The sequence below is a fragment of the Melospiza melodia genome, chromosome 9, assembly GCF_035770615.1.
Source record: "Melospiza melodia melodia isolate bMelMel2 chromosome 9, bMelMel2.pri, whole genome shotgun sequence".
Classification (NCBI taxonomy): Eukaryota; Metazoa; Chordata; class Aves; order Passeriformes; family Passerellidae; genus Melospiza; species Melospiza melodia.
This window is the reverse complement of record NC_086202.1, coordinates 8,766,329-8,782,500: the sequence shown is the minus strand read 5'-3', so window position 1 is coordinate 8,782,500 and position 16,172 is coordinate 8,766,329. Positions and strand designations below refer to the sequence as shown.

The following is a 16,172-nucleotide window of genomic DNA, read 5'->3' as shown; positions in this document are numbered from 1 at the left end:
TGTTTTGATTTGGAAAGGCGTGAAATTTGTGCGGGAGGTTTGTTTTGTCCTTACCCCCACCCTCGACGTTAAACTAGCAGAGCAGTTTTCCCCCTACCTTTTCTTTTTTCTTCTTTTTTTTTTTTTTTTTTTTTTGTTTTTCCCTCCCCTCAATGAGCAGAGGGGATAAATATTTAAATTTTTTTTATAAACTTTTTAGAAAATGCCAAGCCACGCGTTTTCCTCTGTCTTCCCCTGAACACCCAACTTTGTTTTAGCGCCCGCGGTCGCGGCTGTAGGAATGCGCGCAGGGAGCTGCAGCCCCGCTTGGTCTCTCCCTGCCCTCTGCGGTTGCGGTCTCATGGTAAGGAGGGCTCGGGGCGCGCAGGGCGCGGGGCAGGGGCTGCCTCCCCCCGGCCCCCCGCCCGCCTCCCGCCGCCCTCGGCCGCCCCACTCCGGGCTGCTCTTCCCCGACGGCCCCGGGGAATCGGCCACGGCCGGGGGAGAACTTGCATCCCGCAGGAGCTGGTTCTGGGGGCTGTTTGGGGAGGCATGGGAATAGGGAGCTCAGCATCTCCATCCCGTGTGCTGCGCATCTTTCGGGAAGAGCCGGCAATCCCGAATTCCGAGCTCCCCGTCCCGTTGGCTGCACTTTTCCAAGTTATTGTTGGTAAATGGTGGGGAACTGTCCGTCAGCAGCCCCGGGAACCCGGGAACCGCACGTGGGACAAAGGCAGCCGCTGGAGTGTGGTGGCTGCTGTGAATAGAGGGAGGGAAGGCAATTAGCTGCCGTGTTGTTGGGGCTTTTTACTTGTCAAACTGGAGCCTCGTTGCTTTTGTTATTGCCGTGTAAAGGGAAATCGTGGGGTTTTGTTTTGGTATTAAGGGCCTTAGAGGTTGCTGGCTGACACTGCACACGCGAAGGCCAGAGCAGCGCAGGGAGAGGACCAGGGACGGGGCTCCGGCGGACAGAGACTGCACAGATTTTCCCCCGTTTACTTCTTCTGCTCATCTTCTTCTTTTTTTTCCCCGGGGCCTGGGTACCAGCTTGTGTTTCGTTGTCGTTTGTTATATTTTGTTTAGCCTGTGGCCCCCGCATTTTAAACTGCCGCTTAAAAGGCAAACTTGGACGCACTTAAGGTCTCCCTTCTCAAAACAGTTTTATTTTTACCCCTATATTTATTTGGTCCTGTTGTTTCACTCTTTGGGGGTGAGGGGGAAGAGAACTCGTTGGTGTGATCACCCAGATGTGCGTGGGGAAGACAAGTGTTTGCAACTGGTCTCCTCCAGTGCCTCGTCTGCAGCAGCATCCGTCCCACATGGCGATCGCTCCCCGTGCGTGCAGCTTCCGTCAGTGTTGACAAATTTGCTTAGAAAGTGAGGAGGGGAACAACGCAGCCCACTTTTCCAAATTGTTTCCCTTTAAACCATCCTTTTTGGCTTTTTACCTTGTTGCAGAGTAACTACTTTACAACTTTGGGAGGAAAGGATGAAAAGGAGATGGGAGATTGACTCTTGGCAAACTCGGATGCCCGTGATAGTCAGCTCAGATTTAGGAAGTGGGCATCTTGTAGTGCTCGTAGGCAAGAGCAAAGCACAGGGCAGAAGGCTTTACCCTTGCTCAGTTCAGCAATGCTCTCAGGTGCCCCTGTTAATTCTCATTTAGGAGCAGCTTGGGAAAATACAGTAACCAGGGCACCTTATCTCAAAGTTCCTCTTGCATCCCTGTTGCAGTAGGTCAGTGTTTTACAGAAATATTAAATACTAAAGGAAAAGGGAGGAGGGGGAGAGAACAGAGCTAATGGTAAAGGTCTGCCAAATGTCACCTCAGTGTTACAATGACAAGAAAATACACTTTCCTTACAGCTCTCCCCCTAAGAAATTTGTTTTGAGGGATTTGACAATCTTGCAGATAAAGTGACTGCTTGCTACACTTAACTGATCATGCTCCCTCACGGCCGGCCGGCGTTTCCTCGCTGCTCTTAGTAATACCTGCGCAACCTGGCTTGGAGTAGCATTGTCATTGATTTCCAAAGTAACTGCTTTTTAGCTCTTGTGAACAGACATACCTGCGTGGGGGGGGGCGGGGGGGGGAGAAAGTCTTTTCCCCACTCCCTGGAAGGATGATGGTAAAGTGCTATATTGGAAAAGACAGGAGGCTTCTCTAAATTTTGATAACTGCAGCCGACAATTTAGAAATAAGACACTTCTCACAGCCAACATGACAGTGGATTTTGAGCATTCAGAAAACACCAGGCCAAAAAACTGGAGACATCTTGATCTTTTAAGACAGCTTTTCCAGTACTTTAAGTGAAGGGGGGGAGCGGGGAAAGAAAAAGAGAGAGAAAAGCTGCAAGGAAAATAATACAAAGCCAGCACAATTGGCATCTAGACAGTATAGAAAAAAAGTTTTTGAGGTTAACAGAAGGAAAGACAAAGCTGTTATGTACCCGAGGGATGCAATTTTAGTGGGAATGGAAGATTTGAGTGGTAAAGGAGGAGCGCTTGCCTCTGGGTTCTCTCTCTTCCAGCAGTTCGGCTGCTGGCATCTCAATTTGAATTGCTGGGTGAGTAGCACTTTCTGCGTGCGCGCTTTCTGTCTTGACCATTGAACTTCTGATGTGACTTCTCTCCCTCTCCTCCTCTCTCCCTCTCCTTCCCTTTCTTCCTGTGTGGAATCAAAAAAAAAAAAAAATGGGGAGGGGGGGGAGAGCGTGAGAAACCAAGCAAGCATCTCCAGCTGTGACCTTTGTTAGCTACATTGTTTTTATTTATTTATTTTATGGTAATCGCCTTTTCTAGTAGGGGGAAGCGCGACTTTTCGATGCCGCTGAATTTGGCGGCGGTGGCGAGGAGCGCGCGGCAGAGCCGCTGTCGCGACACAGCGGTGCAGCAGCGGGACAGTTGTTGCACTCCTCCTCTGCGCCCTTCCCTCCGCCCGGGTTTGGGTTTGCATGGGGGGGCGGGAGGGGGGGGGAAAATGGGATTTTCTTTTTTCCTGGTGCATCCAGGGTGGGACCGGGGTGTGTTGGCAGGGCGGCGTTTCGGAGCCCGGTGTGCAGCAGGTTTCGGGGGCTGATTCCTGGCTGCTGAACAATGGTTACCAGCGAGGGAGAAGTGTGAGCGCGTGTAGGGCTGTGTTACATCTGCAGTCAGGCACTCACACAGTGACCATGACATCACTAGCTTTTCTTCTCTTTTTTTCCTTTGGGGCGGAGGGGGCCACATCAAAGCTTTCTTCAGTTCAGTACGATATTTCCTAAACTCTGAAACCATGAAGGTAAAAATGTTTGGGTTTTGGGGTTTTTTTTTCTTAAAGGAAGAAAAGTTGGTTTGTAGCAGGGCACATATGTTACAGTTAAGGGGGTTTGGAGATGGAATGGTTTAACTCTTGTCATACACGAAACGAGATTTTTTGTTTTAATTATTAAAAATGCTACATAGTACTATTTATTGGGTGCTTTTGGTCCTGTGTTTGGTTGAGAGTTAAATTTTCTGAGTTCTTCAGAAAGCTCATCTATAGTGTGAAAGGGGAAAATTTTAGGGACACTGCATAAGAATTATTTTGCCCAGGGATAAAGGAGTATGAAAAATCAGACTGAATGTTGATAAATATGAGGTAGCACATGTTTTAATACAGTGCTTCTGTGTTTGCTGTCAGAAGTCCACGAGACTTTGTTTCTCCTATTATTATAAATTGCAGAAAGTAAAGCTACCCCTCAGCCTGTTTTGTGTATTACCTTTACTTGCACACAGAAAATAGAAACTTACTGGTGAATTCTACAATGCATCAGATTTTCACTGTTGGTTTTGTGGAAGTCTTGAGTTTCTGCTGTTTCCTTTTCTAACTCTGCCAGACTTGCTTACAGAGTCACTTTATCCAGGAGGAGGATTTCTATCATTTCAGTACTCTGTGGTACTGAAGTGATAGAAATAAGCCTGATGATAGAAGTAAGCCTGATTAGCTTACTTGATTTATTTGCCTTTTCTTATATAAAACAAGGGATAAAATTCTGTAGAATTTGTCTAAAATTATTTAATCTAAATGGACAGTTATTTAGATGTTTTTTCTTTCACTGCTTGTTGTTGCATATGCAGGTTTTACAAGACTGGTGGTGAGATCTCACAAACATTATATCTTTAGAGGAATTTTTGTTTTACTGGGGCTTGGGGCAAAAGGCCTGACAGCACTGTGCAAACGTGCCTGTTACTTTTCTTCTGAAATCCTTGCAAGGTGTTTCAGGTCTGATGTGCGTTTAACATAACGTTTTTACGGAAATTTTTTGAATTTATGCAAGAAATAATTGGTCTGGATTTACTTAATTGCATCAGTTAATTGTGCAGCATGTAATGTTTTTAGCATATAAAAAAATGAAAACAGTTTTTAGAGCCTTGTTATTTGTTAAAGAATTTAATATGCATTTGCTACATATGTTGCATATCGGTGTTGAGCACAGTCTGCTGTGAATGCTGCATTTTAAAAAGCTGTACTGAAAACTTGCCATCATATCTTAAGGCATGTATGTTCATGGTAGGTTTTAAATAATGCTGTTATTACTGAAATTACCAAATACAAGAAGGCATAGGCGTACATGCTAATTTTTATTAATTTCTTGCAGATTTTTGACGGCCTCACATTTAAGTTCTTGCTATAGACAGAAATCACAGATACCCTAATAAAAATCAGGAGCTGTTTTGCCTGCAAAACAGTATATATGCCTGCCTAGTGCTGAAATAAGTGGTTTATAAGCAAGAATTAAAGCTGTTTATAATGAGGCATTTCAGAGACTGTTGGACAGTAAATCAAATTGCTTGACTAGGTATTCACATAAAAACATAGAGGAAGGTCTGTCGGGGCAATTATATGCACTATTTTGCTTATATTTGCTTTTTTCTCTGCTTCTCATCTTCTCTTAATTTTTGTGCTTGTATTATTGCTCTGTGCCTCTCCCCTTCCTACCCTTTTTGTGTTCAGGACCATTTCCCAAAGACCTGCTTTGGTTTCACCCATCTCTATGCTTAGTGGTTGTGCATCCAGCACACCTTGTACTGGTATGGTTTAGCAAAAAGGTGTTTTTCAGTTTTAATGTAATATATATACCAAGTGTTTTTGCTTTTTTGCCTTGTTAGAATGAACGAAGGCTTGCCTGCTCTGCAGAGATGGTATCTGTCTAGTAATTAAAATTAACTAAAGTCTGCAGAGAAAACACCGAGTATTTGTCACATTGGGGAAGAAACTGCCTCTCCTTTTGCAATGGAAGAAATAAATATGGGTGCTTTTTTACCTGAAACTCGAAGAGACTGAGCACTACCCTGTCCTATTGGTATGGAAAAGTCCACCTGTTGATCAAATAATCTGTAATGTTGATCCTCAGTGTAAGGCTTGCCTGGATGCATGCAGGCCACAGTTCTGGGCTATAGATGATGTAACTGCTGTGTGAATTCATATGCTGAGGTGAGGCAGAGCAGGCGAGCAGAGTGCTTTCTCTTTATCAGTGAAGCCTTAAGAGAATAGGTAAGGTAAAATCTATCTGCTGTAAATGTAATCCCAGTGTTGCTGAAGGATCTCAAATTATAGACTTGTGTAGCAGGTGCTTGTTTGGGTCTGACCTGACATTGGAGTAACACCACGTTGTCCAAGACTACAGCACTTAACTTGTATTTAAAACCCCAAGTTTCTTTCTTCTGCTAAAAAAAATATATAAAAAATATAAAAACCCCACTCCAAGTACCATAGGAATAAACTTACAGCCCACAACAGCTTTGAAAGCAGAGTGTGAGCACACTTAATAATGTTTTACTACTAGTGTGTTTTATCCTCCTGCGTCGGAACTAACAGGCGGTAATTAGATAGCTAAACCCCAGTCCTTCCCCTTGTACACTAGAGGATTTGGCGTATGCTAATTGTCACCAGATCATTTCACATAATTGCCTTTCGGCGAAATTAAGTGGAAATTTCCTGAACATCTTAAATCCTCATTTCCCCACCCCCTCCCCTCAGTACCTTCGCACCCTGACAGGAAGGATGTGGAAAAATGTCAAGCACGGTGGCTTAGCTCTCCAATATTCAGGGGACACTTCATCTGAGTTAAAGGGGGGGAAAAAACCCAAAATTATTCTTTTCATGAATGAATTGCTGGACACTTAAAAGCAGGAAGCTGATTTTGTTGTTTTGTCTGAGAGACTGCTAATAGACCACGGGGTTTTATTGAAAGCCAGCAGTTCTTGCAGGAGCAGGTAGGCACTCAGTGGCCTGGGAAGTGGTCAGGGGGGGAAGGGGAAGAAACAGAAGGCTGCTAAAGTGTGTTTGTTTGTGTATCCCCATTTTTTAAAATTTAATTTAATTTTATTTTTATACTAAGGGTAGGACAGAGGGGGTTGTTGCAGGGGTTTCGGGGTTATTTTTTAAGGCTCTGCCTGGGGAGGGCATTGTCCCAGCACATGGTTGTCAGTGCTCCTGTCATCATTTGTGTGAAAGAAGAAAATGAGCCTTTTTCTAGCAGGGTGAGTTGTGATTATCAATGGAGGCCTTGTCTCCTGCTACAATGGGCAGTTAGCTTAGGGCAGGACCTTAGGCAGGAATCAGCTACATTAAACTGAGAAAGGGCTCAGGCCACTGTATCAGCCATAAAGGAGCAAGGGGAAGTAGTTTTCAGGAATGCTTAGTCAGGTGTGAAAGCATCCTTAAAAAAAATAAACTGTGACTTCACTAGCTGTGCAGGGCTGGGTGAAATTAAATCTGACATTTTTCAGGAAATGCTTCATCACTTGTGTTGAATTTTTATGCTTGGGGAGGGGATGAGTACCAAGTTACATATAGCTGGTGGGTTTGGTTGGCTTTAGCTTCTCAGTTAACCCAAATGGTGTGCATTTTCCTTGGTGTAGTTTGGGGTGCCACCCAGAGTGGCTCCTGATGTGGGTGATCCCCAGACCTGCAGTGGTGCTTACAGATGTTCTGCTTTGGGTGGTGGTGACTCTGCTGGAAATGGAAAAACATTTCAATATTTGCAGTGATATTTTGGGATTTGCCTTTACTTGCAACTTAATTTCCTGGTTTGTGTGGGGTGTCAGGGTGGTGAGGGGGTGTAAGGATGTCATTCCTAGGCAGAATCAGGGAGAGATCGACCTTTAGAAAAAAAGAAACGCCTTTTATGAGTATCTTTGGAACTGCAGAGCAGTTCAGGAGCATCTGTTAGCATTTCACTGGCCACAAGTCAGCAAAACTGCAATAGCATTATCTGGAAAATACAGAGAAACACATATTTTTAAATGTGAACTGGTATTGAATGGTACTCCTTGCTAAGCCCAGGGAGCAACTCCAGGAGGGCCTGCTAATTCAAGACCACTGTCGACCTGCATCCACCCTGGAGGAGGGGAAAAGGCTGACAAACCCTCTTCTGTGCTGCTTTTGTTTTATTGTATTGTAGTGGCTCATAAAAGCACTTTCAGGGCCCATCTTTCTTCAGCAGAAAAGGAGAGCAGTGGGGAAGAGGAGGACATGGCAAAAAGACAGGCGGAGCTCTAGCTCCATTTGTTTTCAGTGTCTCTTGATTAGTAGGTTTTGAGGAGGATGGAGAGCTCCCGTTCCTCTGATGGTGGAGGAAGGGGCCGGGGCTCTGGGCTCTGGGTGTGAGCACCTCTCAGTCCCTCCCGCTGGCGGGTGCTTGAGGGGTGCCCGGTGGGCTGCAGCACCTCCCAGGGCTTGAAGGACGTTTCAAAGGGCACCAGGTCAGGGAAAGGGCTGCAGCTGCATGGGCTGTGCTGGGGTTTGACGCTGGGTTGGTGCAGGAGCCTCCCCCTGCCCTCGGGATGCTCTGGGAAGGAGTCAGGGGCCGGAGGCTTTGGCTGCTGCCATGCTGACATGGCATGATGGCTTGTTTTCAGCCTGGGTGGCTTTTGTGCAGACCTGCCTTTACTAACCCCACATTATTCTGGTGAGGACATTCTCTGGTGTCTCTGTCATGGTTTTTTTTTCTGACTTGGAGTTGATACGACACTGTGGTTTTATTGCCAAAGCCAAACAAGCCATGAATTTGCAAGCAGAAATTGCAGTCGTAAACTCTTCCTGTTTAGAGGTTGGTTTCTCTTTGTGTGCTCAACAATACAATGTTTCATCTTACACAAGTCCTATGTTGCTTTCAGAGACTTAGGAACTATTGATTTATGCAGCATGTATTAACTTCTTCAATAAATGGGGAGTATTCATCAGTGGGGTGTATTAAATTGGGCTGTATACGCATAGAAGCATCTTTCATCCTGTTAATGAAATGTCCTTACCATGCAACAAAGACTAATACACAGCAATTTATACACACAATCCCCTGCAGTTTAAATCTGAAGTTCAGATAGGTTTTTTTGTTCCCTAAAGGCACCTATCAGAACTTAGTTTAAATGGATCTCAGTACTCCTTTCAAACATTTATCAGTCCAAAATTTGTTGTGGTTTTGGTGCGGGAATTTTTTTTGTTCTAGAGCTCCATTATTGTTTAAACTGATCTGTGTTTAAGCACTCCCAGAAGCATTTCAAATTCATATAGAGAGGTTTAGTAGTAGAGCCCCTGTGGGGACAATTTCTTCTGGTTGCTTCAGGCAGCAGTTACCAAGAAAAGCAAACTTCTCTTGTCTTTTTGCAATTCTTTACCATGCCCTCTAAGCTACCATATGAGACCTCAGCTTTCAATGGACAGGGGTGATTTATCAGCAGAGGGCTTGGTACTTCTTAGGTGCTGGGATTTCTCTCTAGAAATCTCCACTTGTTCCAGTCCTGTCAGCACATGCCCTGATGCTGATCTGTGTGTACCAGTGCAGCTCCCTTCCCGTGCCTGACAGAGCCATACATGGAGCTCTTCAGCTTGCCACAGAAACGCCTGCATCTCACAACGGCCCTTAGCTTAAAAGTGCCATTGATGAAGTGCTCACAAATGTATATTGGAGAATATTGCCTTTTGCAGGGGGATGTCTAAAGTCATCTAATGGGTGTCTCCTATTGATGGTTTCTGTGGTTTACCTTTCATTGCCAGTGGATGGGGTTAGGACCACACTTGTAACTCAGGGAGAGCTTCCATTGGCTTCAAAGGAAGATGCATCTGCAGGATTAATCCTGCTCTTTCCCAGATTGTCCTTTATTTTTATTTTCCAAGGAAGCTTAGTTAACTTCAGGAACGGTACTTTTAAAGAGCAGCTTGTTTAGCATATTATGCATGTTTAGCTTGGCTTGCAAATTGTGTGTGCTGTTCTGAGGAGAGTTATGGTCCCTTTCCCCACTGTGTGCCAAACAGTGCAAAACGGAATGGAAACCTGTCCCTGGGTAGTGGTACAGATGCAGACTGACTCGCTGGGAAGTGGATCACACTCCTCTGTCCCAGTTTTTGAGCATGTATATGATAGTTTCTCCCTTTCCCCTGGCACATTCTCCCCCCACCTCTGCCCCAGCATCATCAGTGTCAAAAGAGTATCCTACCCTTGCACCTCTATATGAGTGGTCCATTTGAGTGCGTGGTAGCAACCCGAACAAAAATTACTTACCAGGGGAAAAATTTGCAGACCTAAGGTTCAAGCTCTTAACTGCTGATTTTTATTTGCTTTACTTTTGCTTTTTATTTGTTTCTGAAACATGTTGAGTGAAATACATCATAATTTAGCAGTTGTTCTGTTTTGTGGAGATATTGTGGGAGGTCTTGGTATATCAAAGCACGGAGTGGCAGTTTCCCACAGTTGACATGTAACCCCCTATGGTACATCTGGCTTTGGTGATGGAGCCATGTCAGTCCAGCTTTCCTCTCACGTGTTGTTTCTTGTTTCTCGGCTTAAGTCTGACCCTCTAATGTTATTCTACATATTTTTTTAGCTAACCAGCTCCAGTTTCTGTGAAAATAAGCTCTCTGTGGAAGACAGCACTTAATGTCTGTCAGGGTCTGGGTGAGGTTTACCATGATGTGCAGATAGATAGAGCTGGGGGAGCACAAAGCTACAGCCTGTATTAACTTCTTCAATAAATGGGGCCACATTGTGGGTCACCTAACAGCAGGAGTTCACACAATTCTTGGCCAGAAAAAGTAGCTCTTATTGGAAATGATCATTTTTGTGAACCTCATCAACTGGTCATTTGGCTTGTAATGTCATGTGTTGTTGGGTAGATGCCTGCTACTTTGTATGGTGTGAAATATATTTGTTAGGTGAAACCCTTACCAAAGCCTTCAGTTACTTTAGACTGCTTGGGCTGGTTCACTTGAAAGAGAACAGATTTTGGGTTAGAGCATCTCCTTTGGCTCCTCCTGATGTGAAACCATTACAGATCCGTGTGGCCAAAAGTTGTCCTTGGCTGTTCAGCTGGCAGATGTGACCCACAACCCAGCCAGCACAAGCTGCTGTTAATCATAGCATTGGCTGTTGTGACCACGTTCTTCTCTGCGTGGTGGCCACTTGACAGTGGAATCCCCTGTGCCAAGCGCTTGGTGGTGGAGAGGCATCATCCCATGTAAGGGTGGCACAAAGAGATGAACATGGTGAAGAACACAGGAGAAGTTGTGGGAGGCACAAGTACAGCCCTTGTCTGGCTTCTTTTGGATGCACACTTTTTCCTGCAGTTATCAAAGCAGTGAGCCCAAATAGCCACTTATGGCAGAGACTGGGGCTGGGGGAGCCAAAGGGGCTTCATTTGGCCAAAGCATGGTGGAGGGACTTCTTGTTCATTCAGGGAAGACAGATGTTTCTTTTCCTCCTTGCTCCCAGTTTGTCTTCCCTCTTCCTTCCCCACAGTCTAGCAGCTCATTCCCAAAGAATAACTGAATTATTTTTGAAATGCTTTTAAGGGAAGCTCAGAGCATTGGAAGCCGGATCAGATAACAGCAATAGCTTGTCTAAGGTGGCACGGTGAGGGTGTGTGTGTGTGTGTTTGGGGGTGCTGGGGAGGGAGCAGGAGAGTGCTGGCAGACCCTGAACAGCAGCGGCGCTATCGTGGCCACCATGGTATCACTACTTTATTTTAATGTGATTCCTTTTACTTGATGTTAATGCAAGTTGTTCCTTACTTAAAGTAATAAAAGGAAATGAAGACACATTCTAAAATGAAACCTGACTCTAATCCATTCATCATCTAATACCAGCCTCTTTATCTTTGCTGGTACCTAATCTGGTTAAATGTCCCTGTTGTAGGATTTTAGTGAAAATCCTCTATGGGGAATAGGGTTTTTTGCAATTGGATTACTCACAGTAAATGGTCCAGCGGTTCAGCTGGTTCAGCTTAATTTTTTCTTTGTGATCTTGTAAGGGTAAGTTACAGTTCAGCCTGCCTTTTTCTTTCATTCATTCACTCCTTTTAATTTTTTTTTTTAAATTGTTGTTGAGAAAAATATTTTTTTTCCCCAGAGCTAGGAATGTGATGGGGAAAACCTCATGATATCTACGTGATTATTCCCCCTACAAGAGTGTTAATTTCAATGGCTTTATCTGGGGGGTTTTGCCATTATTTATATAGCTGAATATTTTAGTAGCCTAATTAATCAGTATCCAGTTTCCATTTATTAGCGCTCTCTGATGAATTGATAATTAATCAGCTCTTCTAAAATATATATATAAAATATGCAGGTGATCGCTTGTCAGCTTAATGCTTGCTGATGAAGGGAATACTCCAGCACTACAAAGGCTTTTTATCTGGAGTATTTGCAATGAGCAGTAAAATGCAGAACTGAGAGTGAGGACAGGAAGGGGAGAGGAAAAGACCTACAGGTCATTGAGCATTTGGGTCTCTTGCTAATTAAATGGGGGATTCTCTCAGCCCCTCACTGAGGAGTCTGCCTGCATCTTGAAGGTGAAGCACAAGATTATAAAAGAAAAAGGAAAAATTTTAAAGAATTGCTGTTGCTCCATACAGGAGCATGACAGGTCAAAAAGATTAAAGAACCTCAACAGCAGGGAAAGTGTGTGAGGAGGTTTTAAGCAAGAGGGTGGGAAAACTGCAAGGGTGACGCCGAGAAGGAATCTGGAAAAGTCTGAGGATCGCATTGAAATCCTGGCTACTCAGATTTTTTGTGTGTACTCATGCTGTAGTGGGGGGATGCCCAGCGCTGCTCTAACAGTGTCAATCTTTTTCTCTTGACAGTCTAACAAAGTGCCAGTTGTGCAGCACCCACACCATGTACACCCTCTTACACCGCTTATCACATACAGCAATGAGCACTTCACACCAGGAAACCCTCCTCCACACTTACCAGCTGACGTAGACCCCAAAACAGGTAGGTGGGAAGTATTTTGGGGTTGCTTTTGGGAGGGAGTGGGTGTATCTTCCCTTTTTGCGCATTAGGGGAGCGGAGTGCGGGAGAATGGATTTCCCATGCTGGAGCACCAAAGGGGGCATGTAAAATGTCAAAGCCAGACAAAATACTTTCTTTTTAAGCCAATTAGGCTTCAGAAGGAAACCTACTGGGTGAATTTTCATAGAGCTTCTGCAGGGTGACACCAGAGTTGCATGTGTGGGGTCGCTTGCAGGTGTGTTTCTTTGCAAGCATGATACCCCACCTGGTAGTTCAATCTACCAGTGCTTGGTTTGCATGCACGACCCAGAGAATTAAACATGTACATTCTGTGATCTGCACTTACAGAATTGCAGCTGGAATTTTAAAGGTGGTGGGTCATGACCGGTTTCAAAATGAATCTCTTTTAATTCCCCAAATCCCATTGTTTCTGTGTCAGGAGTTCAGCCATTTTTCTTCTATAATGTTGAATTTTCATCCACTGTAACTACTTAGCTCCAGCTTTACACTTGCAATTCTTTTCCCCAATGTAAGTCTACCCAACTCTAAGTTCAGCCTGAAGGGCACTCTGCTTGAATATAGAGCACCACGTAAAATCCTGACTAGATTTATTGGTGTTACAGAGTAGAATTTACATGTTATTCTAACTTTTTAAGAGTCCCTTTTTAACCTGAGGTCCCAAAGAAGTCAAACAGCGTCAATCTTCTTTCTCCAGGCTGTGCTGAGTTCCTAGTGACAGTGGTTTTTGGTTTTGTTAATCCAAGCCCCATTTAGTTAATTGTGAAGTTCATCAGAAACAGAATTCATGTCAAAGGAATCACTCTGTGTCAGCCTTAACTTATGCAGATAATTTATCTAAACTCCAACCCTTGAATGAGACTGTGCATTAGCTGGTTGTCACTCGATATGCTTCAACTGGGGCCCCCTTTTAATTGTGCTTAATGCTGACTTCACATGGCTTGAAAGGAATCCATCTCACCATCCCTGGGTATTGCAAGTGAATGGCATAGTCAACCTCTCATTTAAATAATGGTAGTACAGGGAATAGCTCTTAAATGGTTATCGTAAAACATATGATTAACGTCTGTAGACTGTTTGCTTTTCTTCTGTGAACATTCTTTCAAGTGTGCAAATAGCTCACTGGATGGTTAAAGCCCAGTTAATCTGTTTGGGTTTTGTAATGGAGAAAAAGCAATGTCTGCATGAAAATGTCACACAAGGAGATTTAATTTAGAGATTAAAAGCTTCCCAAGTGACTTAAAAAAATAGTTTTTAGCCCTGAATACAGTACCCCTTCTTTTTAATGCTCTCTGTTTTAATTTTGTTTCTGCTGTGTAATTGTGCCCTGGCTTCTTAATTGAAAGACCCAGCTTTGTAACCCTTATTACTCCTCTGAGTAATTCCTATTTGCTCTTAAGGTAAGGAGCATTAATATTTAAGGCTTGTGTCTGAAGCTGGTTTCTGCTTTCTGAGTAGGAACTGTACCTCAGTCCAGAGAGGATGGGTGGGCTCTCCATCCTCCCCTGCACACCTTCAACATCTGCCCCTGGTTTCACCAAGCATTTCCAGGGGTCCTCACCTCCACTCCTGGTTTCAGAAAAGTTTTCCTAGGTTTGCTCAAAAGGAAACATCATTTGCAATTTTAATGACTTTTAAACTTGTTCTGGAGATTGCGTTGGAATAATGCCATGTTATTGAGTACCCAGTCACCACATGGGTAGGGCCTGTGGTCTTTTGGATGACTTTGAAACTAAAATAACCATGAAGCTGTTGCAGGGTCCATCTTTGTGTTGAACATTTAAGAGTATATCTAGTACAGCATCACACCAAAATCGTGTCTGAGACTGCTGAATTCTGAATAACAAAAATAATTATCTCTGACTGGAGAGGTGACTGAGGGAGTGAATAACATTTTTTCTTGTTTAAAAAATGAGAATGTGAAAAAGCCTTTGAAAACCCTAAGCAAAGTCACAAATACTGTAATAAAAATAAAGTGTCAGAAATTTAGAAACATATTTGTTTTTTCTTTATATTTTATTTATTTCCATATTTCAATACTGATGGTGCTTTATGTTCCTCTTCCATAGGAATTCCAAGGCCTCCACATCCTCCAGATATATCTCCTTATTATCCATTATCACCAGGCACTGTAGGACAAATCCCCCATCCGCTAGGATGGTTAGTACCACAGTAAGGAGTTCCATTTTTTTAATTTCTTTTTTTCTTTTTCTGATGTGTAAAATTTATGTAAAAATATATGTGTGTGTGTATGTATGCGTGTGCATTGGGATGAGTTTGTTTGACAACTGCCACTTCACTGAGTGTTATGAATTTACCCACCTCATGAAGGTTAATTAAAATATATGCCAGGTCATGTGGTCGTAAACAAAACCTGAGCAGTTGGACACAGCTTTGCATGTCATCCTAACCAGCTGACAGCTCATGAAGCATGAATTTTGAAATCCTTCTGCAGAAATGTCCTTTTCTTGTTACTGCCCTTACACTGCACCATATGAATTTTTCTCAGATTTGGCTTTCTTGGGGCTCAGGGTAGTTCTCACAGACCCTTTGTTTTCTTTTTTTACTAGGCCCATCCTCACTACAAATTTGCAATTTTAAGTTTCATTTGCCTTGTCTTTTGAAAACTCTTTTGTTTTACTTATGAAACAGTAGAGCTTTACATCAGCCATAAGCAGTATTCCTAGTTGAGATGTGGCTGGGCAGTTGGCAATTGGCATCTAAGGAATGGAATTTTAAACAAGTAAAAGGAATTAGTTTACTTTAAAACTGGTTAAGAAAAAAGAAATGGAAAATTTTGGATTTGGATTCATTTTCAACTCCTCAGATCCCACTTGCAGAGCCTTGCTGGGTATGAGGCTCCCAGCAGTAATCAAGTCCTTATTTTCTTTTATTTCCTATGTTGCCATCTCTCAATAGGTTTATAATATACTTAAGCACTGCCTAAGCCTTTTGTGTAGTATATTTGATTTAAATGCTTATAAAATCCATTTGTATTGCTGGATACAACAGTTCTCTGCATTATAAATCAAGACTTTACCCTGTTTTTCTCACATAACAGGCCTCCTCTGTCTTGGGGTGGTCATATTTTTTATAGAAATTAATTGCCCAAAGTTCAAAATAGTTTGCTCCTGCTTGAGGTTGTTTTTCCAGCTGTGCTAAGATACTTCTTCACAATTTCTTCCATGAGGAACTGGAGTTGATACCCCCAAAGGGAAAGCAGGACAGGGCAGGAGGTCACTGCATATCCCCAGGTCTTGGGCAAGACCTGGTGGTGGCCATCAGAGCCCTTGCAGTGGTGGCATCAGAGGCCTTGGAGACCTTTCTCAGATACAGAAGTGTTGATGCAGGAGAGATGGAGCTTCTGGCCATTTTGCAGGCTGCCCTTCCTTGTGGGTGGTCATGCAGCTATTTTGGATAGAGGTTCCCCCATCCTGAAGGTGAAGCATGTCCATCACCTCTCTGCTGAATGTTGCTTCTCCAGAAGAGCACATTATGAGCAGAAGAAAAAACCAAAGCATTGCTCCCTGAAATCTGAAATTCCTCCTAGTTTGTGGTGGTTTACCTTTTCTAAAAGACACCCTGAACAATTGTAGACTGCATGTGAGCTCCTTAGTTCAAATTTGCACAGCAGTAGCCTCAACATTTCAAACAAATACACTCAGCTAGTGCCAAAAGTCAGTGACATGAAAGACATGAGGGTGCAGGGAAGAAACTCTTCAGTGTCCCTGGCCTATACCCCATTGCTCATGTGAGTGTCTGTACTGTGCAGACACAGGTTTGTCCTCCTTGCACCTCATGCCATAGCTGCCAAAGCACATGGATGATGCCACGTGTAGCCAGTTTCACCAGATGGATGCTAATGCCACCTCTGTCTCTGGACAACTCTGCCATCCCCACTGTTTCAGAACAAGTCAACACCATG

The 16,172-nt window shown here is 43.6% G+C and overlaps 1 protein-coding gene across 15 annotated transcripts in view; it reads left to right on the top strand.

Moving 5' to 3' along the window:
- Positions 1-16,172, top strand: part of TCF7L2 (transcription factor 7 like 2) — a 170,953-nt gene that overhangs the window by 131,677 nt on the left and 23,104 nt on the right. For 13 of the 15 annotated variants that reach the window (XM_063163182.1, XM_063163176.1, XM_063163174.1 and 10 more), the window contains 2 exons: positions 12,079-12,211; positions 14,317-14,419. In XM_063163182.1, the coding sequence (XP_063019252.1) occupies positions 12,079-12,211; positions 14,317-14,419 (236 nt within the window). The remainder of the gene's footprint in view (positions 1-12,078; positions 12,212-14,316; positions 14,420-16,172) is intronic. The other 2 variants (XM_063163187.1, XM_063163189.1) reach the window with 1 other exon arrangement.